At 42.4% G+C, this 25263-nt stretch overlaps 2 protein-coding genes and 1 non-coding gene across 3 annotated transcripts in view; 2 read left to right on the forward strand and 1 right to left on the reverse strand.

Annotated features, from left to right (window-relative positions):
• Positions 1–7460, reverse strand: part of POLR1A (RNA polymerase I subunit A) — a 29049-nt gene extending 21589 nt beyond the window's left edge. Inside the window, exons 1-11 of the mRNA XM_053975048.1 lie at positions 7331–7460; positions 6653–6857; positions 5435–5584; positions 5238–5345; positions 4208–4293; positions 4000–4109; positions 2415–2501; positions 2122–2224; positions 1517–1676; positions 385–558; positions 97–219 (exon numbers count right to left, since the gene is read on the reverse strand). Coding sequence (XP_053831023.1) covers positions 97–219; positions 385–558; positions 1517–1676; positions 2122–2224; positions 2415–2501; positions 4000–4109; positions 4208–4293; positions 5238–5345; positions 5435–5584; positions 6653–6857; positions 7331–7407 — 1383 coding nt within the window. The 5' untranslated portion in view covers positions 7408–7460. The remainder of the gene's footprint in view (positions 1–96; positions 220–384; positions 559–1516; positions 1677–2121; positions 2225–2414; positions 2502–3999; positions 4110–4207; positions 4294–5237; positions 5346–5434; positions 5585–6652; positions 6858–7330) is intronic.
• A 124-nt stretch (positions 7461–7584) lies between these two features.
• PTCD3 (pentatricopeptide repeat domain 3) lies at positions 7585–25128 on the forward strand. Its single transcript, XM_053975037.1, has 24 exons — positions 7585–7700; positions 9302–9351; positions 10016–10055; positions 11102–11147; positions 11853–11921; positions 12364–12468; positions 12856–12979; positions 13631–13749; positions 14123–14196; positions 14510–14597; positions 14684–14744; positions 15021–15103; positions 15766–15910; positions 16517–16567; positions 17446–17529; positions 18454–18482; positions 18757–18860; positions 19565–19643; positions 19738–19828; positions 20485–20570; positions 21649–21797; positions 22641–22682; positions 23570–23728; positions 24428–25128. Exons 1-24 carry the CDS (start codon positions 7609–7611, stop codon positions 24504–24506), a joined length of 2049 nt encoding a protein of 682 aa, XP_053831012.1. The 5' UTR covers positions 7585–7608; the 3' UTR covers positions 24507–25128.
• On the forward strand, positions 14814–14955 carry LOC128806993 (small nucleolar RNA SNORD94). Its single transcript, XR_008437008.1, has one exon. It is a non-coding gene; the product is annotated as a small nucleolar RNA SNORD94 (small nucleolar RNA).
• Positions 25129–25263: the final 135 nt, after the last annotated feature.

Genomic DNA, 25263 nt, shown 5'->3' on the forward strand with positions numbered 1-25263 from the left:
AGAAACCCTCCAGATTTTAAACTGCTACCAAAGTGCCAGCAGTGCAGTTCAGTCCTGAGCTGCAGCAGGAAGACACAGCCCTTTACTTATCCTCACCATAGGGATGCCAATCTCATTGGTCCCAATGTACATGTCGGGGCAAATGACGGATCGAGCCGCAAAATCCACGCGCTTCCCCATCATGTGCTTGCGGAACAGCCCTTCCTTCTTCTCCAACAGCTTTGAAAACAGAGGGTAACAATTAAAACCTGCGAGTATGGAAAACCAGGTGGGTTCTTGCAATGATGAGAGGCATGAAAATGCCCATGTACTCATCACAAATAGTTCACTTTTTTCTTACTCCATCAGCTTGCTTTTTTAATTAAGACTCCAGCTGCTACCCACCTGACGAATACCAGGGTATTTTTCTGTTATCAGCTTGTCCATGTCACTATCAAACACAATGTTGACATGGCTCTGGAGACGTATCCAAGCGTTGTACAGCTTATCTGCAATGCTCTGCCCTGGAATTGTTGTCAGCACAGAACGGTCCAGAGGTTCACTATCCCCTCCTGTCTCCTGCAGAAACAGAAATTAGCAACTTGGACATAACAAAAAATATCTTTTATTTACTAGGCTGAAGTTATAGTATTAATTACAGTATTAAATATAGCAAAATAAACATTCACTATTATTTTGCACTGGTAGTCAGTCCATGTTAGGAATCACCGTAACTAGAAAATCCTATTCTTAGATTAAAAAAATGTAAATCCAAGAGACTTTATCACTTACACATCACTTTGTGTTCAGTCTAAAAGCCACTAAACCAGTCAGATCCAAAACTCATTGACCTCCTGTCAAACGTTTTAAGAACAGATCTCCATCTAGTGGCTACATTCTGAATAACTAACAATGTTTCCAAAATGTTTTACACTGCAGATGTAAATCAAGCTCCCCTGAAACTGAGTCCAGTGTCAAAGACCCCTCAATGATACAACTGATGAACAAATATGGAATGAGATAAGCTGACATATATTATTATTATTTACACAACACAACTATGTGAACTGTCAGAAGAAGACAAGTATTGCTACTAATTATATTATTTGTGAAGTTTTGCATCTTACTTAGACATCAACTGTCAAAAAAGAAACATAATCACAACTGGCTCCACTAGGCTTAGAAGCTGAAGTGGCTTTTTCCTCCCTCTTTTCATGTGTTGAGATGCTGGCAAAGTTTTATTGTGAATTGTTTGTGCTGTACATATTTAATTCTCCAGAAACAGGAGCCCCTTGTGTCTCACATACAGTAATCTAATACCAAACTTCCATGGCTGAGAGAATCTGAGCAAAATGTTTTACCTTTACACCAGGTAGAAAAGAGCAGAGGGAAAAAAAACAAAGTATGAAATGTCTCCACCAGCAGATATTCTAACACCTCAGGCAAAAACTTTACAGGAACAGCTTAAATAGGAGCCTTCCTGAACTTGACCCACCCATCCAAAAAAGCAAAGAGTAAGACAACCAGCAACTCTTACTGTTTGAATTTCTTCTGTAATTTTTATTGGCTGACACTGTTCTTTGGCCATGAAAACCAAGAGCTTCCGTATCACTTGGGCATCTTTCATCACAGCCTGCAAGTTCACAGTCTGCCCATTTGTGAACAGGCGATCTCCAAGGCGATTCACAGGACGATACCTACAGCAAACCAAAATTACTTCAGAGGATTAAAGCCACTCAAAAGCAGCATGATAAACCTCAAATATTCTAAGCTAAATCTTCAGTGTATGGGAAATAATCCAAACTAACAGTGGGCATTTAAAAATTCATATATTCTACTGGGACAGTCTAAAAGATGAGTGATCCTTAATAAGAAATTCTATCAGTACTGTGCAGTTACAATATTTATAATCCTTTTAAGTACTAATATTAAAATATATTTTTTCCATAATTAGTATTTCAGTCTTCTAACAAACTCACTACAATAGAACTTATCAACTACTAGTCTGATTTTTATTATTTAAACATTACTGACACTTAAGCAGACCAGTGTCTGTACCACAGGATTTTGGATCTCCACCTCCTGCAAAGGGTGCACAAAACCCTGTTATTTCTGCAAGATTTTGGGGGGGATGAATTTTACCTTGAAGGTGGAACCACAAGTAGATCTAAAAAAAACATGTCTGGACTGAATCCTGAACTCTCATGGGGATCCATCCCAGGGAAGAGATAACGCAGAAAGAAACCTAAAAAGAGACAAAAGAAATATAAACTCATTCTCATTGCCATTGTTTGGGAATCTAAACCCACAGATGCACATGGTCAACCAAGTCAAAAAAAATCTGTTAAGTTAACACTATTGAGCTTGATTAAAATAAAAACATTCAGACACAGTTTAGAAATAATTGCCACTCCTTTTTTTTTGTTTTTTTTTACCTTCATTCTTCCACAGAGCCAGGATGTATTCCTTGGCAGTCATTGGTGTCAGGTATCCTCTCTTCCCTAACTGGCTTTCATCAATACCTGGAAAGTAAAAAATAAAATAAAAATAAAGAATTTATTAAAAAAAATCTCAAGACATTACTCTGAAAGGTTTTTTGTTTTTTTTTTTTCCTTACAGTGGTGCTTCCAGCTCAGAGAAGGAATGGAAATACAAAATATATATACAAAATACACTGGCTGACATCTACATCAAAATTATCATTTAAATGTTTGCTTTGGGAATATGAAATTAAGTAAAAAAGAACCCATTTCTGTGACTAGTGAATATGAATATAAGTAACAGAAATAAGACTCCACTCTAACACCTAAAGCTTATGCTTTTTTTGACTTATAGTGAGCTGGAACTTTTCTTTAAATTATCTCATCCCCTGACCAAAACACAAATCAAGAGTCAGCCTGCAGCTGGGGAAGCTTTCAGTGGGGTTCAGGTACTACCAGTGAGGTATCAAGGTTCCCATGAAATACTCAACTGAAGGAGACAATAGCACCATCCATATTATAAGTGAGAGTCTGGGCTACCTCTGCTTTGGAGAGGAAGGAAAACACATGGTTTTGCTACTAAAAAGCAAAAAAAGATCAATTATTTTCAAAACAAAGCCAGAGATTTTAGCTCTCAATTTCCACAACTCGATGAAAAGCAATTCTCCCATGACCTCAGACAGTTTCCTATTCTTCTGGCTTAGGTCCAAAAATGCAGATTTCTGCACACTGGAAGTTCAATTCTCCATTCACCTAGAAAACCTTTCCATCCCTTAAACAGAAAGGCATCAATGCCAAGGTTAAAGGTACTCCCTTTTGGGACTTAACCATGCACAGGCTATGCACAATGTACCTAACTGTGTGATCCATCCCAGTTCAGAAAATAGAATACTTCCCATTTTGCTTCTTCAGCCACAGCTCCAGAGATTTAATCTAGTATTTAAATCACACAGTAGCAAACAAAATAAACTCCTTATGGAAACCTTTCCTAAGAGCTAAATAACACACATAAATGTCTGCTTCAATTCTGTCTCATTGTGTAAAGGATCAAGGACACAAGAAGGAAAAGGAGATTTCAGTTGGTTCAAACAATAGGTTAATTAATCCTGGATAGTGCCACCTACTTTCTTTTTTGTCTTTTACTCTTTAAGATGAAATTAATTTGTTAGAGGTAGGATTATGTGATTTTCTTTCTGAAGTTGGTCATCTTCCTCCTAATTAATCTTATCTGTAGTTGCTCTGTTTGAAAAATCCAGCAGAAAACCAACTACCTGCCAAAAATGTGTCACAAAACCACCCTAAAGCTGACAGATTATGCTGTTGTACTTCTTTTCCTAACACAGAGACACTTGAAACTGCAAAAGCACAACAGGCTCTCAAACAGAAATTCAATTCTCTCTGACTCCCAAGCTTAATGGTTTAGTTATAATCAGTATTTTTTATAAAAGAGTTCCAAGTGCACAGTCACTGCTAAGAATCTGTGCCCCTTAAATGCAGGGGAAAAGTGCAAACATATTTGAGTAGAAGACAAATATTTCACCTGCTGTTTCATCCAGAATGCCTTCCTCTCCTGACTTATGGTACACTGTAGAAGGATAGGTTACTGTCAGCTTGCTGTTGTGCTCCTTTCGCACCAGTGATCTCCTGGATCTTGAAGGGGGAAAAAAAACAAACAGGACAGGCAGAAAAAGGTTAATATAAATACAGTATTTAACTGGAAACCAGCTTCCTCATGTAGTTAAACTTACTTGCAGTTTGGGCATTTCTTTGAAGCCATGTGTGTTTTCCAGAACTGTGAAACCAGTTTATTTCTACACTCACACACATTCTTGACCTGGTAAAGGAAAAAAATACCAAACTTAAAAATAATGAATATAAAAAAAATAAATTAAAACATGTTATATGAAGAATTCACTAAACATTACACAATTGACATTACAACATGAACATTATTAGTATCAATGCACACACATCCATGTACTGATTAATTCATGCCTTGATCTGTGGTGTTCTTTCATCATCTTCCCATTTGCTGGAGGCATACATCCCTCAGTGCTCTCCATGCTCCTTTTTCAATTTATTCCATAAAGTCTTTAATTTTCAAGTCAGTACTGGAATTTAAAGCTTTTCTCTAATGACGATTTAAGGAAGTATAAAAATGACAAAAACCACTTCTTTTGACAGCTCATGAATGTATGATTTACAAAGTGCTTAAGCTTAGCTTTTAAACAAGTGATCAAGGAATTAAAACTGGCTTATAAACAAATTTGCTGAATGATCTTAGATTTTAAGTATCTTCTTCACTCACTTGCCTTTACTAACCATGCACATTAAACTACATTTAAATGGAAATTAGAATTCAATTACATGAGTCTCCCTAAAAATGTCACTGTAATTAATTCTGCAAGTTTGCTGGATGCATGAGTTCTCAAAATGTGTTCTGCAGCTCAAAACAGTCAGAGCATCAGACAGAGAAATATCAACATCTGTAGGTGGTGTACTGACAGCAGCCTCAGATTTTAATATAGTACTTACACCATCAAAACATTTCCCTACACAGACATTTCCTTATTTTCCAGAAATTCAACAGTTACACTAACAGGAAATAAAATCCTTTTTCAGTTTAATTTCAGACATTTCCCTCAAAAAGCCCTCTAAACATAACACAGTTCAGAACTGGACAACATCCAGCACTTACAGAGACAGGCTCTGTTCTGCACATCACTATTTTAAGAGGATAAAGCCCAGGATCTCAGGAGAAGCACTGCCTGTACTCACATTTGAGCACCGATCTCTTACTGGAGAGCTTTGTAACATTTCCTGAACGTGGCGATTCAACTCTTCCTCAATTTCTGAGCCTGTTGCATCTGCACACTGCTCTATAAACTGAAAGGAACAGAAGAGAAATTGGCCGAGAGTTTTATAGGTGTGAGACCATGAAGTCCAAAAGGGATGGGGCATTGCACAATACTTGCCCTGTTCAGAATGATTTCGAGGTCATGGACAGCATGGAGCAGCCCCTTCTCCAGCACCTTCAGCTGACTCAGCAGTAGGTGAACCACGGCTCGAGGACAGGTCAGCATGTGGCAATTCAAACAGGACCCTCGGATGAGAAGGTATAATTTCTGGAAAGGAAGGGGGAAGAAAAGGTTATCCTGGCAGATGTATAAGCTTGCACAGTAAGCAAGTAAATGCAATTGTTTGGACTTAAAGAGAGTGCTACTGTAATTGGGAAATTGAACTAATGGGTAATTTGCTTGAAAAAAAAATTATTTCAACCAAACTCACATGCAAAGCATGATCTGTAGATAAACCCTCTGCAGGCTGTCTACATAACAGGTACATGAAACACTTGTGGTATCTACAGCAGCTCTGGGAGCCAGGCTGCTCTTACACAGCACTGTGACTACAGCTCCTGACATCTCACCCCACAGAGGACAACGTGGAACCCAAACCCCCACACCAGCAAAATGAAACATTCTGGTCTCAATCCTAAAAGGTCCTTCACACAATCACCTTCTCCTCAAGGTCTGGGAAATTATCAGTGGGTTTTATTATTTAACACAGCTCTGTGTTATTATTTAATACAGTTCTCTCGCTCCAGCTGCATGCAGCCCCCGTGGCCTGAAGGCTGGGAATTACTGCTGTAGGATTTTAACCCCTGGCCAATACAGTTATTTGACTTAAAGCTGGAACAAGGCTAGACATGGGTACCTCATCAACCTTTGGTCACTTGAAAGTGAGGTTTTGACTCTCAATTAGTAGCCCATACAAAAGGCAGCTACTGCAAATGGGATCAGCACCTCAGGAGGAAAATTCATCCCAGCTCAGGTTTATCAAAAACTGGAAGAGTAGACAGCTGTTCATGTGCAGCAGTTGTTTAAAGGAAATGATAACTTTTACTGTGCCATTCATTTAATTAAAGCACAATATCCTACAGTCACATACTTCAGGATGAATATTCCCCCCTCACCTACCTGTCAATATTGAGTAAAACAATAGCTACAACAAAGTGCTTATTTTTCAAAAGGTCCATTTGTATTGAATTATCATGACACAACAAAGCTTTTCTACTACATCTGCTGTTATTACACTCAAAAGAGAAAACAGATCTTGGCACTTTTACTATTTTCAAGGACATGAGAACTCGGGCACCACCAGCCCTTTCACCAGCAATAATTCAGTGTACACACATCGAAGAACAGGGGGTTGTAGACAGCCAGAGGCAGTTCTATATGGCCAAAGTGTCCGGGGCAGTTGCTGAAGTTCTGCATGCAAGTCGCACACACTTCTCTGGAGTCCGGGGGTCCCAAGGCCAAGTCGTACAGCCCATTTACAGCCGGATTCCCCACATTGTCCAGGTACTGAGGGTTTGTTATGGGCTTTACACTCAGCTTCCTGAAGGTGAAAGGAAAGAGCAAAAATCAACGGCAGGAAAGAGCCGACATGATGCGCACTTGAATGGTACAACTAGCACGGGCATTCAGTATCTCTGTGATGTTCTCAACCGATGAAAACATCTTTCTGAGAGCACTTTGCGAATGCAATGGGAATTTGCGTATCATTGGTTTCATGATACAGTGAGCGAAATCATTCATATCGCAGCAAATATTTCTTTTACATGACTAGTCACTCTACTAAGAAATCACATAATTTTGTCAGTGTGTCCCCTCGAGCGGTGCGAGATTTTGTACAAAACTCGGCTGCCGCCATCCCGGCGTCTGGGCCGTGGCCCAGCCGGACCACATGTCCCAGCATGCCGCGCGCCACAGCCCACCGCAGCTCTCCGGCGCCCTGCCGCGGGGCTCGCTGGGACTCGTAGTACCCAGCAGCATCCGCACAGGTCGGGACGCTCACGCATGGAGCCTCACCTGATCTCGTCGGCCGTGTACATCCCGAAGGACACCCCAACCAGCCGCCGCCACGGCACCACTTTGGGCGGCCTCATGGCGAACGAACAAGGCTTTCCCGGCCGGCAGCTGCTCCCGCTCTCCCGCTGGAAGAGCCGCGCCACGGGCAGCACCACGCGGTCCGGGCTGCGGTGGGGCGGGGCCGGGCGGTACCACAGCCGCGGAGGGGCGGTACCGGCCTCCCCCCCGCTGGAGGAGTGGTGCCGTCCGCCCTCCCAGAGGCCAGCGCGCGGGGCCCCATGGCGGCGCGGCGGGTCGGGGGCTGCTGCTGGCAGCGGGCGCTGTGGCTGGGCCGGCCGTGTCGCCTCCCGGGCGGGCGGGAGAGCTACCGGTGAGAGTCCGCCGGGAGGGAAGGGCCGGGTGGCGGCGGCACCGGGGAGGAATCGATGGACCGGCGGTGCTGGCTGTGTGGGGAGTGAGGCGGGAAAGGCTGCGCAGGCGCAGTGCGCGTGTGCGGTGGCTCGGCGTGGCCGGGCCGGCGTGGCGGGAGGGAGCTGCTCTTCTGCGGCTCTTCTCGGCTTTTGAACGCCTTTCCCGGGGATCTTCCCTGGTTTAGGGCGGCTCGGAGCCTCCCCGGGAGAGAGTTCGTGCGCTTAAGCGATTTCTGAGCTGAGTGGCACGAAAAGCTACGAAGCCTGAGGAAGCTGAGGCTGTTGAGCCTGGAGAAGGGAATTTTGCATATAAGACCTCATAACTGTCTTCCAAGGGGGCCTGCCAGGAACCCAGAGTGGGACCTTTCGCCAGGAATAGTAGTGGTAGGAGTAATGAGTACAGATCGAAAAAGAAGTTTAGATTAGATATTGGGAAGGAATTTTTTTATTGTAGGAGCGGTGGGACACTGTTACAGGCTGCTCAGCGAAGTTGTGGATGCCCCAACCCTGTCAGTGTTCGAGGGCAGATTGGATGGGGCTTGGAGCGCCCCGGTCTAGTGGAAAGTGGCCCTGCCCATGGCAGCAGAGGTGGAACAAGATCTTAAAGGTCCCTTCCAACACCTTAACATTCCATGATTCTGCCATGGTTTTGTTTAGGGTTTGTCTCAAATGAAAAGGTGTCACTTTACTGGGTAATTGTTACTCATTTTTGGGATGACAAAATCGTACTTAATCAGTTTATGAGACTTCCCAGGAGCAGCTGGAATTGTGCAGTGCCACGGTAAAGCACAGAACTGTGACTGCACCTTGACAGCCTCTCCCTCAGGGTCAAGGTCAGGGTGGAGGCCAGAGTTACAGTAAAGCTTTACTGTTAGGTTGCTTCATGAGCAAAATGAGTACAAGTATTTTAACATAAGCCTTAGTTTGTGTCAAAAGCAGTAAAATGTGAACAGTGGTGAGCAAGACTTGAAGCAGCGAGCACAAAGCAGCTGCTTTGTGGTACTCAGCAAAGTGAGTCCATGTGTGCTGCAGCTGTGGTTTTGTCAGGAGCTTCTGCACCTCTGTAGGGACATCTGGGCATCTGCAACTCACCAGGGCTGACTCACCTGCATCATTACTCTGGGTTTTCTCCTTCTGTGAGCACTACTCGTGTCTAACTTTTTGGGGTTTTTTTAAAGTGCTATTTTCAGTGTGATCCTGTCTCTAAAGCATAAAAAGGTCTTTTCTGATTTATGTCTGTGATTTTCTTTCTAAGATGCACTAGCTCATGAAAACTGCTTTAAAAACATTATGCCTCAATATTAAGTAACCACAGATTTTTTTGTAGTATAATTTTTCACATATAACTTCTTGCCCCTTGAAACGAGGGCCTTAAGAGAAGCATCAAAGTTTTATGGTAATAATATGGAATTAGTAACAGTGCAACATTGCCAGTTACTCCAATGCACTCCAATCCCCTCTAATGTTTTAGTTAATTCTAACCAGTAGTATGGAATTTGACTGTTCTGCTTTTGCTGTATTAATGTGACTGCCATAAATTTAAACCCATGATTGTTTATAGGAGCTCTTCAAGTAGTCCTGCTCTTGGGAAGACTGTGGACAATTCACAAGGTAGGATGTCTTCATTACTAGTTCCTTGCATATGATTTTGATCTCCAGACAGCACAGTGTGTCAGGAGATAAAGATGATGTAAACACCCTCTTTCCCCTCCTAGGATTTTCTCTCTCCCTGTCTTCATTGTGCATAAGTTTCCTGGATTAACTTGATTCCTTACCTCATCACCAGTCAGCTCCATGCTCCAAGAGCATGAACTGAGTTGTGCAGCTCCATGAGCCTATATTAGACTGTGGTTTTAAAATTCTTGTTTTAGTACTTTCAGCTGGATCAGCTTAACTCATCAATTCTTGCAGAATCATAGAATTGCTGGGATTGGAAAAGACCTCTGAGTTAGTGGAGTCCAGCTCTTAACCCAGCACTGCCAAGGCACCTCTAAACCACGTCCCTAAGAGCCACATCAACATGTCTTAAATCCCTCCAGGGATGGTAACTCCACCACTCCCCTGTTCCGATGCCTGACAAGCCTTTCAGTGAAGAAAATTTTTCTTAATATCTGATCTAAACTTTGCCTGGTGCAACTTGAGGCCATTTGCACTTTGTCCTGTCACTTATTACTTGTGAGAAAGATTGACCCCACCTTGCTACAGCTTATGGGGTCAAAATTTTCTTTGGGCATCTCTTTGTTTCTATTGACCATTTTAATATTGTTTCTCACAGTAACTCAAGAAGAAATTGTGCTCCCCCGAAGGAAAACATGGTGAGTGTTTACTTTTGGAATCTTCACTTGGAAAAAAAATCAGTGTTAGACTGCTAAATGTAGTCTGTCCACCAAAACTGAAAAAAGAAATTGAGGTTCCTGTATTCCTTGATGCAATGTCCCACTAGGGGGTTTCCTGCTGATTTGGAGCTCTGTGAATATTCTTGATTCTTACTCTCACTGCAGGTTATGTACACTGCATTCCTGACATTTCTTTTAAAAACACTTACAACAACTGCATTTTTAAGTATGGTTCTATTTCTTTGTAAAAGATCACATTTGCTAAAGATCTGTAAAACCAAGTTCATTTGGTTGTTTGCATGTGAATGTGTTACGTCAGCAAAATAAAACTTGATCATTGATAACTGATTGAATAAATCCTGCTTAAAAATCACACAACTGAGCAAAACCTATTTTGTTGGGAGCACTTAAGATGGAATTGCATGACTGTACAGCAAAAATTAAGTTTATGGTCAAATGGTGTCAGCATGTAAAGCTAAAGTAAGGCCATCTTCACGTAAATACTTTCACTGGCCTTTCCTTGTTTGCTTGAAACAAGCAAAGTCTTAAGGTTGCACAGGCACAGGAATCCTGAGATACATGGTTTTGGTGTGGTTTGTTTCTTCTTGTAAAGACATGTCTTGTAGAGCAAATATATAATATAATAATATAATAATAATATATTTATCCCTTGGAGATGCTCTAGGAGCAGCAGTCCAAGGAATTATTTTTGTGTCTCTTCCCTATGATCTTTCTTTGATAATGTATTATAAGGGCAGGAGTAATAGCTGTAAACACATATGCTCTTCTGGTTTTCAAAATCAAAAATCTTTTTTTCCTGGGGTTGTTTAAGAATTGAGGCAATTTTTGCATTTTCTCTTTTTTTGTGAGAAGTGTTGTTTTCTTAGTGCAGCAAAAACATTATCTCCTAGAACTGAAAATCCTTGTGGGTTAGGATAATCCTAACTGTGCTTGTTCTCCAAACAATGTAATGCACAGCATTCAAAGTCTGCAGCTGAGTATTAATCAAACTCCTTTGTGCTTAGGGATAAGCTCGCGGTGCTCCAGACCTTGGCTTCTACTGTCAAGAGGGTGAGTGGTTCTGTGGGCCATGGAGATGGGTCAGAGTGTCCATTTTGTGCAATACCCTTGTGCTCAGGAGGCCTTTAATTTCTACTTTGGCCATAAATGAGAGATGAGACTTCCACATCAGGGTTTTCCCTTTGGCTCAGGGTCTTTTGCTGTGTCTTAAAGCCTCTTTCATGTGCTAAGAGGGAGCTGCAGTGCATTGGTAAGGCTTTCACTAACATAGGGAACAAGTTCCTTCAGCTTGTCCAGAATGTCCTTCCCAATCTCAGTCCAGAAAGGCTTTAAAAAGTGCAGTGAGTGTTTGCTGTTGCTGGGCAAAACCTGGAAATGCTGTGATTCTGTTCCTAAATCCTATCTATCTTGAATTCTGGGAATTGAATCAAAACTTGCCAAGTCCCATCAGCTTCCCAAGACTGTTACGCTTGAAGTCCTACTTTGCAGGGCACTTACTGCTTGCTTGCCTTGGCTAGGAAGGACCCTTTTTGTCACCATATTAGCCTGCAAGCGTGTGTGTAAAATGGAAATATTTTTTAAACTATTTCCAAACAGCCTAAGCCCTTTTGAACAAGAGGAATAAGAGGAGGGTAAAATGTGCATTGGTGATGGTTATGATGGAAGAATTCATTGTGCCTTAAATTCCATGAGGCAGTGTGTTGTGGCTGTGCACATAATTATAAACTTTTTATTGCTGGGCTCGTCTTTCTACAGGATCCTACTGCTGCTCATTACATGTTCCAGGATGACCCTTTCCTGATGCCAAGAAATGCAGCTAATTCTGTAGGTATTTCCTTTCACATCCATCATAGCTTCCCTCCTGCCTTTGTCTAGGCTGTGAATACTCTTACCTAATTGAAGCCTGGTTTTGATTCCAAAAGAAAATGAGGTATCAGATTGCTTTCAGAATTTTCTCTTCTCTCTAAAATGAGATGTTTTTGAGCTTGAGGTAGCAGTGCAGCATTGCAGATGTCTGAACTGTGTCCCTTGACTAAGTAACAAGGAAGTAGAATACAATGACATTTAAAGAATAGAGATTCTTGTACTGGCATGAATCCCAGAATGTTTATCTGGAATGTTGTCCCTGTGATTCTAGTAAGTTGAAAATTATATGAGTTTAATTTGATCCCATCAGAATGTTCATTATTAAAGAAAATGTTTCTTCTAATTCTCAGCCTTGTAATTTGTGCATTTCTCCATCTTGTTCTCTCTCATTTCTATGCAGCGTCTGTATTCGTTGTCAAAGGAGTCTGGGAGAAATGCTGCAAAATACATAATAAAGAACTTTCCTCAGTATTTTGACAAGACTTTTGCAGAGCCCAACGTACCAGTAAGCTTTTTGCTCTTTGTTTTCATTGTATTTGTGCTTTGTCACTGAAATCAACTGTCAGACTGGTCCAAAACTAAGATAAAACTATAACTTTTAAACTGTTTTGCAGACAGTATGAATGCAGTTCTGTGTTTCCATTATGTTTTTGTAGTGGACATTTTTCCTTGGGAGTTCAGTATCATATCAGGTTCTCGAGATAAAAGTAAGAAAAGCCGTGGTTTTTAGGTGTTGCTTCCTGGCACAAAGTGAGGGATGAGGATGTGAGGATGTGGTCCCTCATCACCAAAAGGACTGCTGTTGTTAGGCTGCAAGCAGTGTATTGGGTAAAGAGTAAGGCTATCTAGAGAAGGTTTGACCTTGAGACCAGCTTCTACTGTTTGTTTTTAGTGCCTGATGCCCGAGACTCTCACACCTCAGACCGAAGGAGTGAGCGAGGCAGCTCTGAGGGAGCGCATCCATCTCAGAAGGGTGAAAGAGTCTGTGGACATCTTTGATCAGCTTCTACAGGCAGGTATGTGGTCACCTGCCAGGTTCTGTGGTGGAGCTCTACTTAAATTGTGCCAGAAATACTTCAGTAGCTGGCACAGGCTGTGGAGACAATTTTGTGACTCTGTTGCTTCTTTTACAACTGACTCTGGTCTGGTGAAGTGGTTCTCTAGAGAAGTGGAGAATCTTAGCCACTGCTTGTCTGACACGTCACTTTGGTGATAAGGAGAAGAACTGGCTTCTTGAAGAGGAAGCAGGTTAAATACTTTTGTTGATTTTGAATGTTTCATAGAAAGTGAAACATGCAAAGTGTTCTTCACAGCAGGGTGTATCCTAGGAAGAGTTATGAAAAGCACTAGAAATTTCAGATGCTGTGTTGGGCTTGTGCTGCTTCACAGTTCTGTCTGACAGCTGTCACTTCCTTCTACTTGATCAGGAAAACAAACTCTACCCTTTCAGTGGCCTCACAGAAAAACATACTCTAGTTCAGTGTTAAAATTGTCTCCTGTGATGACTGGGTTTGTGGCAGTACTGGTGTCACAGCAAGGTTAGGGACTTGCTTGAGAATGTCTTTGTGTTGGAAGAGAGCAAAGTGGTGTTCAGAGGTTTTCTATATGGCTGTAGAGCAGTGACCTCTTCACTTTCTCTGACTGTCATAAATTCTCATTTTCTAAAGGTACCCCTGTGTCTCTGGAGACCACAAACAGCCTTTTAGATTTGTTATGCTTCTATGGAGATGGTGAACCTACTCCTGAAAAAGAGCAGGAAGAAAAAGAGGATTTGGAAGAACCAGAGGTATGGAAAACTTGTTGATACATAGTGGGAGTATATCAAGGTAACATCAAGATTTTTGTACTGTCTGTGTGGGAGATGCCATGAGATGGATCAGTCAACATTCCCAGGAGATACTTCTGTTATAAAAATACATGACTGACCTAGTAGCAACAGTAGTTTGTGTAAAGCTGTTAATATGTTTTATAACATAAACATCATTCTCCATCTGTTTATCACTTCCTGACTGTTATGATAGAAATTATTCTAATATAATCCATTTAAAAACACCTTTGGTCCATGCTGCTTGAACTTCAGTATTTTTAGCAAATCATGTCACTTGATGTTAAATCATAATTTAACTCTGAGAAAATTCTTTTTGCAAAAATCCCTCCAGGTGAATGCTTCAGAACAGAAAGCTCCAAAGAGACAATTTCCAAGAGGTTCACAGTCATCTGGCCCCAGATGGAGGTATAGAAAATGTTGCCTATATTCCTGTATTCCATGGGTTGTGCACTTGTATTGTTGTTATAGAACAGACTGCTAAGTCTTTTAGTACCCCATACTCACAGATGTTGCTTGTTAAATAAACCTGTGTTTGCTGATCCTTTCAAGTGTTCATGGAAATCTAGTAGGTAATTGTAGAATAGTTTCAAGTATCACAAGTGTGATATGTGAATGTCAGTCTTTGGGGATAGAGCCCTTATTTTGTTCTGCATGTTGAATCCTTCTAAAAGTATCTTTTAATTGATTCTTTAACATTTATCTTGTTCAATGGTTCTAGGGAGAACAACCATGCTGAAAGGATATTTAAGATAATGCCAGAGAGGAATGCACACTCCTATTGCACAATGATCCGTGGGATGGTGAAGGTAAAGTTATTCTTCAGTGCTGGGGGATTTTTTCAGCTTTTGAGATCTCACATAGTCAGAGGTTTTGTTTATTTTTGGTTTTGCAGCACGGGGCTTATTCTAAAGCTTATGACATGTACATAGACTTGCTGAATGAAAGGCACAAGGGTGAGTGTCTCCTGGCTTTGTGGTCTCCTGAGTAGAGAAAGCCCCTGTTGGGCACAGGAATGTTTGTTCATGGCAGTGATGATTGGCGCAGGGGTACGGACCTCAGCTGGATCATGGGAGCTGAATGCAAACTGGGAATTCCAGTGCAGCTGGCGTGTGGCTGGCTCACTGGAAACAGGTTTGCATGAGACTTTGCCAGAAACTGAGCCATGCTAGAACAAACTGTTTCCTCTAGGCTATAAATTGTCATTTAAAACGGATTCTTTTATTTTCCAGCTGATGTGCACACTTTCAATGCACTGATCAGAGCAGTCCCATATCTAAAGGAGAGGTTCGTAGAAAGATGGGAATTAACCAAGGTAAGGAGGGTAGAGCAAAAGAGGTGGGAAAGTGGTAGGAGTGTGGGCTCTTTCACTAATAAGGGTCTGCCTTATTAGTTAAGTATTGCAGTTGTTGGAAGACCAAAAGTAAGAACTTTGTCCCAGATACTGATCTCTGCTGTAAAGGAAGTACAGTAGTTTAAACAGAAAATGTAACTATGGAGGAGTTGCAAGTGTGAAAAATCCAACCTTGCCTTTGCAGAGTGATTTGCCTTGTGAGAACATACCTGATCCAGGAACTGCCTGGACAGAAAGTAATAGGGGAAATTACTGCTGGGACATAAAGTAAATTTACAATTTTAGATAAAAATTCTTTGAATTTTAATTCATGGTGTTGTGACAGAAATGGAATTTTGAGTTTTAATGACACATCAGTAGGGAAAAATATTATGTAACTATAAAAATTTTCCATTATGTTCTAGAGACAATTCTCCAAGATTTATTCTGATGTAATGTAGCCTTGGGTTTTGGTCATTAAAAATTAGATAGTACTGATCAAATAATCAGTTAAAGCAGAGTTGTTCACTTGAAGGGGCTGAGAAGGCATAGGTTGAGGAAATGTATGTATAACAACCCACCTGAAAGCTGAACTCTGATCCATAACATGTAAAGCACTAAGAATTTGGGAATTTTGTTTTAAGGACTTCCTGACTCACATGGCTCAACAGAAAGTGCAACCAACTCTGCTAACTTTTAATTCTGTACTGAAGAGTCTGAGAAGATGTGGTGGTGTGGGCAGAACTATGTCTTTGTTTGTATTAAAGGAAATGGAAGCACTTGATATAGGTAAGAGAACCAGAGTATTTATTATATGCAGTGATTATGATATTCCAGTGCCACCTCCAGAACAGAACAGTTAATGTAGGAATTCAGCACCACACAACATGGTGGTGATTCCCTGACTCCAGGGGAGATGTACTTCAAAAGCCACCTAAGCCAGTTCAGGTCTATAGCTCTACATCTCTACAGAAAAAAGCTTTTGATCTAGATGATGATTTTTTTCTTCCAAATAAGTATTGCAGAAACAGAGAATATCTGCAGAATTGATTTGATGTCCTGTGGACTGTGCTTTGCCCCTGTAACATGCTTGTTGATAGGCTAAAGGTTACATTCATGAGCAAAAAGGAAACTAGCTATGAAGTATTTTTGATTTTAATTTAGAGCAGGGAAGCTTGGCTGCTCCCCCATAGAAATAGGATGCTCCAGCTGGTGGTCCAGGGTTGGATATCACCTCTCCCAGGCGTGTGTACGTGAGGTCTGGTCCAGCATTAGGCTGGGTGGGGAGAGATATTAGAGTAAATGTATGCATGCTGCCTGACTGCAGGAGCAGACTGTGAATTAGAGCAGTGGCCAAAGCTCAGTTGCAATAACTGCAATGCTTTTGCTTTCCAGAGCCCAGCCTTGCATCCTATGATCATCTCCTCTCCGTGTATTACAAAGGCGGTACGTGCGCTATCGGCTTGGCCATGAACGTGCCTCGTGTAGCAGCTGCTTTGATGCTTTTCACATGAGATGGGTGAAGGCAGCTCACTTAGGGATTGAAAGACAACCTTTAATGGGTGTGATCTTAGTGTTCCCTGTGCTGCCTGATTCTGCTTGGGTGAAAAAAAAGATAACCTCCTACATGGAGCAAATGCTACTCAGTCACTGTGGAGGCTGGGTCTGACCACAGTGTGTGTGATTTCATATTGTGCCACTCACAGGGAGTTTGTTTTCCTGCAGTAGTTCTTCTGTGCATTAGAGGTGTCATGAAAAACAGTTGTGTTAGAAGGCAGGAACCCAACTGTTTAAGATCCCACACCCACAGACTTTTAGCTATAGGAAGAGAATAGGCAAAGTAGCCATAACTGCAGTCCTTGTGTTTTAAGAAATGTAAAGGAATTGCTCTGGAATCTGTCTAGATTTGGTTCTGGAGTTTGGGGGTTTGTTTAGTTTTGGTTTTCCCCCTTTTAAATGTTGGTTTGTTTATGTATAAATACAAAGTATATTTTTATAATATACTTTAGAAGTATATTATATAAAGTACTTGGCTTTTTCTAGTGCAACCTTCTAACAGACAAACTTCCAGGCCTGTTTGATTCCTTGCTAGAAAGCATTTTTATCTTTCTGAATCTGCCCTGCTGATGTGGAAATCTGGCAATAGCAGGACAAATTTTAGAGCAAATTAAGTTGCAGCTGGTGTGGAGCACCACGGGAATTACATTTGTTTAAAATTATGTTGCTTGTTCCCAATTTCATATTATATTTGCCAACTGATGCTCTTCACAAGGAAGTGCTTGGCACAATTGAGATGTGATGTTGTTTGTTTCTTTGTCCTACAGTTGATGCTCAGTCATCAGACATTATCTCTGAGGTGTTAAATGAGGTTGAAAATCGAAGTTTCACTGCTCAGGACCCTGATGATGGTAAGGACTTCAAGCTTATATGAAAAGGTCCCTGTGAATGTCAGGTAGTTATTCTAGGCTAGGATAAATGCATGTAGCTTGCTTCTCTCAGTCCTTGCTGATATTTCTGGAGACAAATGGCAAATTCCAGTGTTGGGAATTGTGCTGTGCATTGCTCCACTGGCTTCTGTGTGAAAGTAGGTGTGTAGCTTGTGTGAATGAGCATTTTAAATCCATGTGATAAAAAATCCTAGGGTTATTTACAAGAGCAGTTTAAGGAGGAGCAGTTTGATGAAATTATGCACATCACGTGAATGGCAGGTTTTTGTTGTAGGTGTGGTGTGAGTTTTCCTATTTTAGTTCTTCTTAATCCTGTTCAGAAAATTTCATTAAGCTTCATGGGAAACTGGAGTGTGGGTCTGTAAGAGGGGAATATCCTGAACATCCCATGTGTTACTGGCTCTTTCTGCCATTTGTATGTACACAGCTTTGCCCTGGGAAGTTCATAAGCCTTTCTGTAGGTTTAAGAAGCAGATGCAGCTTCCGTCTGAATATGGGTTTGGCAAAGAAAGGTCTCTAGACAACATGGTGTTAATGGAGAGTTGAAAGCCACTCTTCATCAGCTTTCTTTTTTTGTCTTTGAAGGATTCCTGGAAATAGAATGTTTTACCCCTCCTTCCTTTGCTTCTGTCCTGCTAGATGTGTTAAACTGTTTCTTTCTGTGCTCTAAGTTGTTGCTAGAAGTGTATAAAAATCCCCACCCAACTCATGCCACACCAAAGGCTACCAAGAAAGTGAGGAGCTCTACTATATTGTCAAACTGAGCTACAGATTGAGTTTCTAATTGAACGTACCTCATCTATCCTTTGGGAGGGTGGGTTGATGAACTGGTTTATGTCTCCTTGGAACCTAGAAGTTAACAGACTTTTGTTTGCTTCCTTTCAGCCAACTTTTTTACCACCGCCATGCAAGTGGTAAGTGCCTCTTCCTTGCCATCAGAATTTCTTTGAGCCCCTCCAGCTGTTGGAGAATTGCCTGTGAGATTACATCCTGTCACAAGGTTTAGCTTTCAGTATCTCCCATTTTCATCTGTTCTCATCACCACCTCCTTGCTGCCATAATTCTGCAGTTCTTTGCTTGACTCCTCCCTAATTGGTAATTTTCATGCCTGTGATACGTGCATGTACCTCTGTGACTCTTGTGAGTCACATTTGGTAACAGCTTGCAAATCTGACTGGTTTGTTGCAGTGCTGTGATCTTAAGGATATCAAGCTTGCCTATCAGTTAAATAAAGCCCTGGAGAAGGGAGATAACTGGAAATTCTTGGATGTGGATCGGTCAAACGGCTATTGGTGAGTGAAGCGGAGGTTGTATTCAGCATCTTGTGTGTTGTTGTCAGCTTAAGTACAAACTAGGATTCAGACACTGAGTACCAGCTGGTTATTGTGTGTCCAGTTTGGGAATTAGATCCTTCATAAGAGCAGTGATTTCTTAGGATTTATTTTCAGTTTGTGGCCTTTGAACTGAAATCCAGTGTCTTGGAGGATCAGTTTATCTCAAGATCCATCCAACAACTAGAACAACCAGTTGTGGGTTCTACCATTCTGTTGTGTACCCTGCATGGCAGCTTTGGAGGTAACACCAAAACAGCCTAACTTCTTTGTGTAGGGATGTTTTCCTAGACAGTGCACTGGATCAAGGACTCAGCTTGTCTTGTGAACTTGCACAAGTAACAAGGTTAATTTAGTTCAGGTCTTACATCCAAAAGCTGCATTTGAGACAGATTCAGGTACTTTAAAACTGGCATCAGGCAGGAAGATTGCTTTGTTAATATATTTTAAAATAGAGTGGTCTAATTAGTTCTGCCAATAATCTAGTGTCAGCATTAAGCTATCTTAAGAAACACTGCTGCTTTTCTGATTGCATGGAGTGTGGCAATCAGCCAAATGTCCTTGATCTGCAATACAAATCTGATCAGCACACCATCGTTTTCTGGTACTTCTATAGTTTACTTGATCTAACCATCACTGAATTGGGATGGTTTTTTTCTTTCTAGGTCGAAATTCTTTTCGTTGTTGTGCATGATGGAACAAATCGAGGTGGTGTTGAAGTGGTACAAAGAAATGTCATCTTCGGTAAGTGTATACCAGGGTAAGAGCTGCATTTCTCCATTTCCATGGAGGAATGGAGCAGTCACAGGTGACTGAAATTATTCTCTTCCTTCATCAGCTCTTCTATCCAACTCCTAAAAATATACTGGACCTCCTTCAAGCACTGGATGCAGCCAACCAGTTGGAAGTGATCCCTTCAGTCTGGGAAGGTCAGTGATGGCCACATGGCTTCATAGGCAGTTTGTCTGACAAATGCCAGGAGCAGTGCAAAGTTGGAGCTAGTTTGGAAACTTCCCATTGCTTGGAGTAGCCATGATAAGGCTTGCCTGTGGTATTGAATCACCTGGACCCTCTGCAGATCCTTGGTTAATATTTAATCTAGCACCAAACAGATAAAAAGAATATGAGTCACTCCTTAATCCTCAGCAGATGGTGGTGGAGGGTTCTGGCTATAGGGGGTTGCAGGCCTCACTGTCCAGCAGCAGTTCAGGTCCATGTTCCCCCTGAGGACTGGTGTTTGATATTACAGACAGTGCTCTCTGTGTTGTTCCCTCCCTGTTCTGTGACAGGGTCATCACCACCATCAGGCTGGTCAGTGATGGGAACATTGAAGGCCATTATCAAGGGGAGTAGTTGGGCTTTCACCCAGAAATCATGAGACCAGCAGGGAAGGGAAGAAGAAATCAGATCAGTTAATGTATTTGGTGCACAGGATCTGATAATGAGGGGAAAGAAAGGGAACTAAATGTGACCTGCTCAGTCACACAGAATGGTTCTGCCTTGTTAAATTGTGCTGACCATATTGCCAGGATTTGGGAACAGGGGTACTGGTCACACCTATCAACTACTGCCTCTCTCTAAACAGATGTGAAACAATTGGGGTTTAGCAGGAGACAAGACTTGTTGGAAGAGTTCTTGTCTTTGATGAGCAGAGACCAGCACCCCAGTGAGGTAAGGAAACTGATAACACCCATGAACAGCTGAGCCCCCACACAGCTGCTTGCTCACTCCTCCCCTGTGAGATGGTGGAGGGAACTGGGACAGTAAAAGGGCAGAGTTCAAGTTCAGTTACCATTTCCCATCAAAGGCAGGTGTTCAGCCATCCCTATGAAAGCCAGGCTCCTGGAAAGCTCATGTGTAACAGTTACTTGGGAAGTCAAACACCATCACTCCAATTGAATCCCCCATTCCTCCTTTCCCCAGCTTTATCTCCTGAGCATGACATCCTGTGGTCTGAAATATCCCTTGGGCATTTAAGGTCAGCTGTCCTGGGGGTGTCCCCTCCCAACTCCTTGTTGTACCACACACCTTGTGCACCCCCAGCCCACTCCTGGTGGGGGAACCTTGATGCTCTTTAAGCACTGCCTAGCAATAACAAACATTTCCCTGTGTTATCAACATACCTCCCATCTTAAATACAAAACACAGCCCCATAGTAAGAAAGAAGAAACTGAAGAAATTTCACTCTATCCCAGCCAAAATCAGCACAGAAGCTCAGTAGAGAGTAGTGGTGTTTTCCCAGATTGTAGGTAAATGCCGTATCCCTGGTCAGTCCTAGAGATCCAGTTCCGGTGCATTTGCCACTGCAGATTTCCAGATCCACGTGAGCTTATCCAGGCCTCGTAACCCTCTGGATTGTCTTCATCCTATAAAGAAACCTCAGATTAACAGAGCAGGATCCCTTCTTACCAGGGTGGGGAAGAAGTAATGCAGCCCAACCCATCGTGTGCTCTGGGGAAGCACATGGCAGAACTGAGGGATTTTTGCCAAGGATTTCATTGCAGTAGTTGCTTTCTCAAGCTGAAGGGTGTTGAAGGCAAATACAGCCGTGCCTGCAAAGCCACCTTGGACCTTGCCTAGCGGGGACAGCCATCCTGACAGAAGTGACAGATTTGTCTCCCGGCGTAATGACTGTTAATTCACAAATTTAAATCACAGAGCAAACCTATAGGAGCTGCAGGAGAAATTGCACTGAAAAGCTTCTGTTAATTTCAGAGGTTTTGTTCTTCATAGCACGATGTTTTCACAGATTCAGATGGCATTTGCCAAGTGTGCTGAAGAAATCAAAGCTGTCCATGAGCCTGCTGGGCAGGGGCAGGTCCCGCTGGAGTGGACAGGGAGTGCTCTGGGCCATGTCGTGGTGCTCTTTTCCAGGGCTGGGAGAACCCAGGATGCCTGGTATGTGTGGGCTCTGGGCTTGCTGACACTGCAACTCAAGGCTTAGTCACAAAAAGCAAAAGCTAATGACCTGTACCTTGGAATGCCAGTGCAGACAAAGGGAGGGGATAAAGCCTGCAGGGAATGTGATGGGGTTTTTCTTTGTTATTGTTCCTTCTTGACACCAAGTTACAGTTGTCTGTCTTAAAAATGGTTTAGAGACTAATGTACTATCTGGTGTAGAGCTTTGTACAGCTGCTTATGGCAAGGTGTGGTCTGACAGTCACTTCCCTGAGCACTGCTGAGTGCAACTTGCCATTTTTGATTTTTAGAACTCTTTGGAATTCAAACGGATAAAGAGATTAGTTAGTTTAATTAAAATTTTAATTAGCAGCAGCCCTAATTAAAACTTTAAATAGACTATTTTTAGAACTCTAATAGCTAGAATTTACTGTCCTACATGCTCTAAACTTGAAATACAGGTTAAAATATCTAGCCTCTGATTTAAGGTTCTGAGTAATTTTATGTTAAATACACATGTTCAGTGTACAGTGATTCATTTGAAACAAAGAAGTAGCAACAAAGGAGTCTGTTAAAATACTAAAAATATGTAGCATTTTAAAGGGCAATTGCCACCAGCTACACTTAACATTTTCTGCAGAGTTTAAGATACTCTGTGTTAACTAATCAGTGAAGTTAGCTGGTACAGCTTGCATTTGCAAGGATACAGCATGAGATCCATGGGGAAGATTGTTTCATGAATTTGAGCTTACTTGTGTTTCAGTGGAGGCTCATCCAAGAGGTTGAATATCTGTCCCTGTTATGTGTGGTATTAAAATTGTTCTTTTGTTTTCTTTTGAATAGGAACATGATGGAGCATTTCCAGAAAATCAATAGGATTCCCACGTATGTATTTTTAGGTTCTTCAGTTACTGAATCTTTGGCTAAGATCCTGAATTTCTGTTATGGGATGAAGGAATAGTTTGGGATAGAAGGGACTTTTAAAGGTCAGGTAGTCCCAGCTCCAGTTGTAACTGATAGTAGTGGTCAATTTATTTCCAGAACATGAATGTGTGTCTGTCCCTGTGAGCATGGCTGTTTGTTTATCCAGTGGAAATATTCCAAGAGCTTTCTGTCTTGGAATACATGTTTCAAACATGTTGAAATGGCAAAGTGGGAGGGAGTGAAGTGGTTGGTGACTGAAGCTCTGGGCCATGGAGAGCAGTGCCACCAATGAACTCAGCTGTGCAAATCAGTCTGAGCAGGACTCATAAACATCTTGTTTCCCACGTGCTCAGAAATATTCCTGTATGCTCTTAACCAAGCACAGGTGTTTCAGAGGTGCCTGGATTTCTGAAGACAAGTTTATCAAGTCAAATGCTACATCTTAGGTGGTTCCCTGTTAGGCTACACCAGCTTGCTTGTCTCAGGATTCTAGAGGAGGGTACTGTTTGAAGTAGAATACGACTTATAAGGAATAGTAATGAGTTTTGTTTGGGTGTGGGGTTTTTTTAAATAAAGTTGGAGCTTGCCCCAGTGAACACCATGAAGGGTGTGTGATACCAAAGGCTACACACCTAGTGGCACTCTGTGCCTGGTCTCTTCTGCTGGGACAGAAGTTCCCAAACTTACCACAAAGCTTCCCTCTGTACCAGAGGTGAAGTTCCTGGCAGGAGCAGAGATGAACTGCTTGATCTGAAAATGTCACCTTCTCTCCCTCTCTAAAGCATGGGCTATAAATTAATGGGCACCTCTCCTGTGACCCTGAGAACAGTCACCATTTGCCTTTGCAGTGACAAGGTGATGGACGAGTTCTTGAACTGTGCTAAGCAAACCAATTGCCCAGATGAGGCAATTAAGATGGTAAAGCTGGCAGCATCCCTTGGACTTCCTTTATCTCAAAGGCTGAAAAGCAGAACGGAGGAGGAATTTGAACTCTCTGAAACACAGAAGTAAGTTGGAATGTTTCATGTTACTGTTGAAGGGGTATAGTAGACAGGGTCTTGGAGGGGCAACGCCTTTGGAAAGGCTTCCCTGACAAGGGAGCAGACAAGTGGCTTCAGAATGATGTGTTGGTGTGGTGACTTCAGGACTGAGATGGCCCCTCAGTTTTTGGTTCCATGCTGTATCCATCCCACCTAGGAGGGAAGGGAATTTTCCATGGTGGGGTTAGCCTTATCCACTGCTCAGTCCTGCTATCGCCTTCCTTTCCCACAATCTTTTCCTAGCTGGGTCTGGCTGCCTGAAGACAACTGCTGCAGCCCAGTAAAAGCAGGGGGATGGTACAGGAGTGCCCTGGATGTGGCTGCCAGGTTCTGAGGCTTGTGGTCACCTCTCACTGCACTGCTGTAGCCAAGCCCAGATGATCCTCAAATGGTGATCAGGGCTTGAGGGACCACAGTTTGGAGCCAGATGTGCTCCAAGGGAATAAATACAAGCCCAGCACCCCCGACAGCTGGCTCACCACTTGGAGGGGAGCTGAAGGAGTTGGCTTTTCCAAGAGGATGTGCTTCCACCAAATGCACTTGTCCATTGAGGACAGTAGGCATTAGACAGCCCATAATGTTCTCTGTGTTTGCCTTGTGTTTTGGGATCTCTCTCTTCAAGAAGTCACAACAGGTGACTGATGACTGATCTGTTTGACATCGCAGGAAGGCACTGGAGAGTATCAAGTGGGATGGTGACAGCAGCGATAGTGACAGTGACAGTAGTGACAGTGACCGTGAGTAGCTGTCCCTCTTCCCTTCCTCTTGGGAAAACTGAGAGCAACTGTTGCCATGGTACCAGGAAGCTTTGGAAGGAGTGGAATTACTGAAGGAATGGCTTCTGGGAGGTGCTGCAGCACTGATGAACGCTCAGAGTGTTCTGATACGGGACCTGCTTGGCAAGACACCATCCTCATGTGCCAGCTGGAAGCTGTTAAATCTTCTTGGTAATGTGGGACACAGCATGGGCTACCCCAGGTCTCCTCCCCAGCACCCCTGCAAGAGCTGGGTCTTGATAAACAGCATCACTGAGGGTGGAGGTCTGCAGGGAGAGGGGTGCTGTGCACCCTGGAGGCTGCTCAAGCAGGCACAACACTTCCACAGCTTCAGCAAGACTTCTTGTGGGCCTCCTGTCACTCAACCCTGCACCAAATGTAACTCCTTTCCACCTAACTTTGCTGAACTACTTAAATAACAGTATATATAATATATATATATATCTGTATATAAACATGAAGTAATGCAATACTCAGCACCTGTGGTGTTATTCCTCATCCTTTTGGTGTTTTGGGACAGGTGTTGGAGTGTAAATATTAAATTACACTTTGTACAGCTGGAGACTGTCTCTAATAAATGGCTGACATTAATGCTGGCTGTATTCTGATAATCCTTGAGCAAAAACTGTGGTTGAACCAAAGTTTACCTTTTGGTAGAAATACCTGGTGTTCTAGAACTACAGCAGAGCAGCTCTGATAAGAAACCTACCAGGGCAGAAATCCAGG

The sequence above is a fragment of the Vidua macroura genome, chromosome 4, assembly GCF_024509145.1.
Source record: "Vidua macroura isolate BioBank_ID:100142 chromosome 4, ASM2450914v1, whole genome shotgun sequence".
Classification (NCBI taxonomy): domain Eukaryota; kingdom Metazoa; phylum Chordata; class Aves; order Passeriformes; family Viduidae; genus Vidua; species Vidua macroura.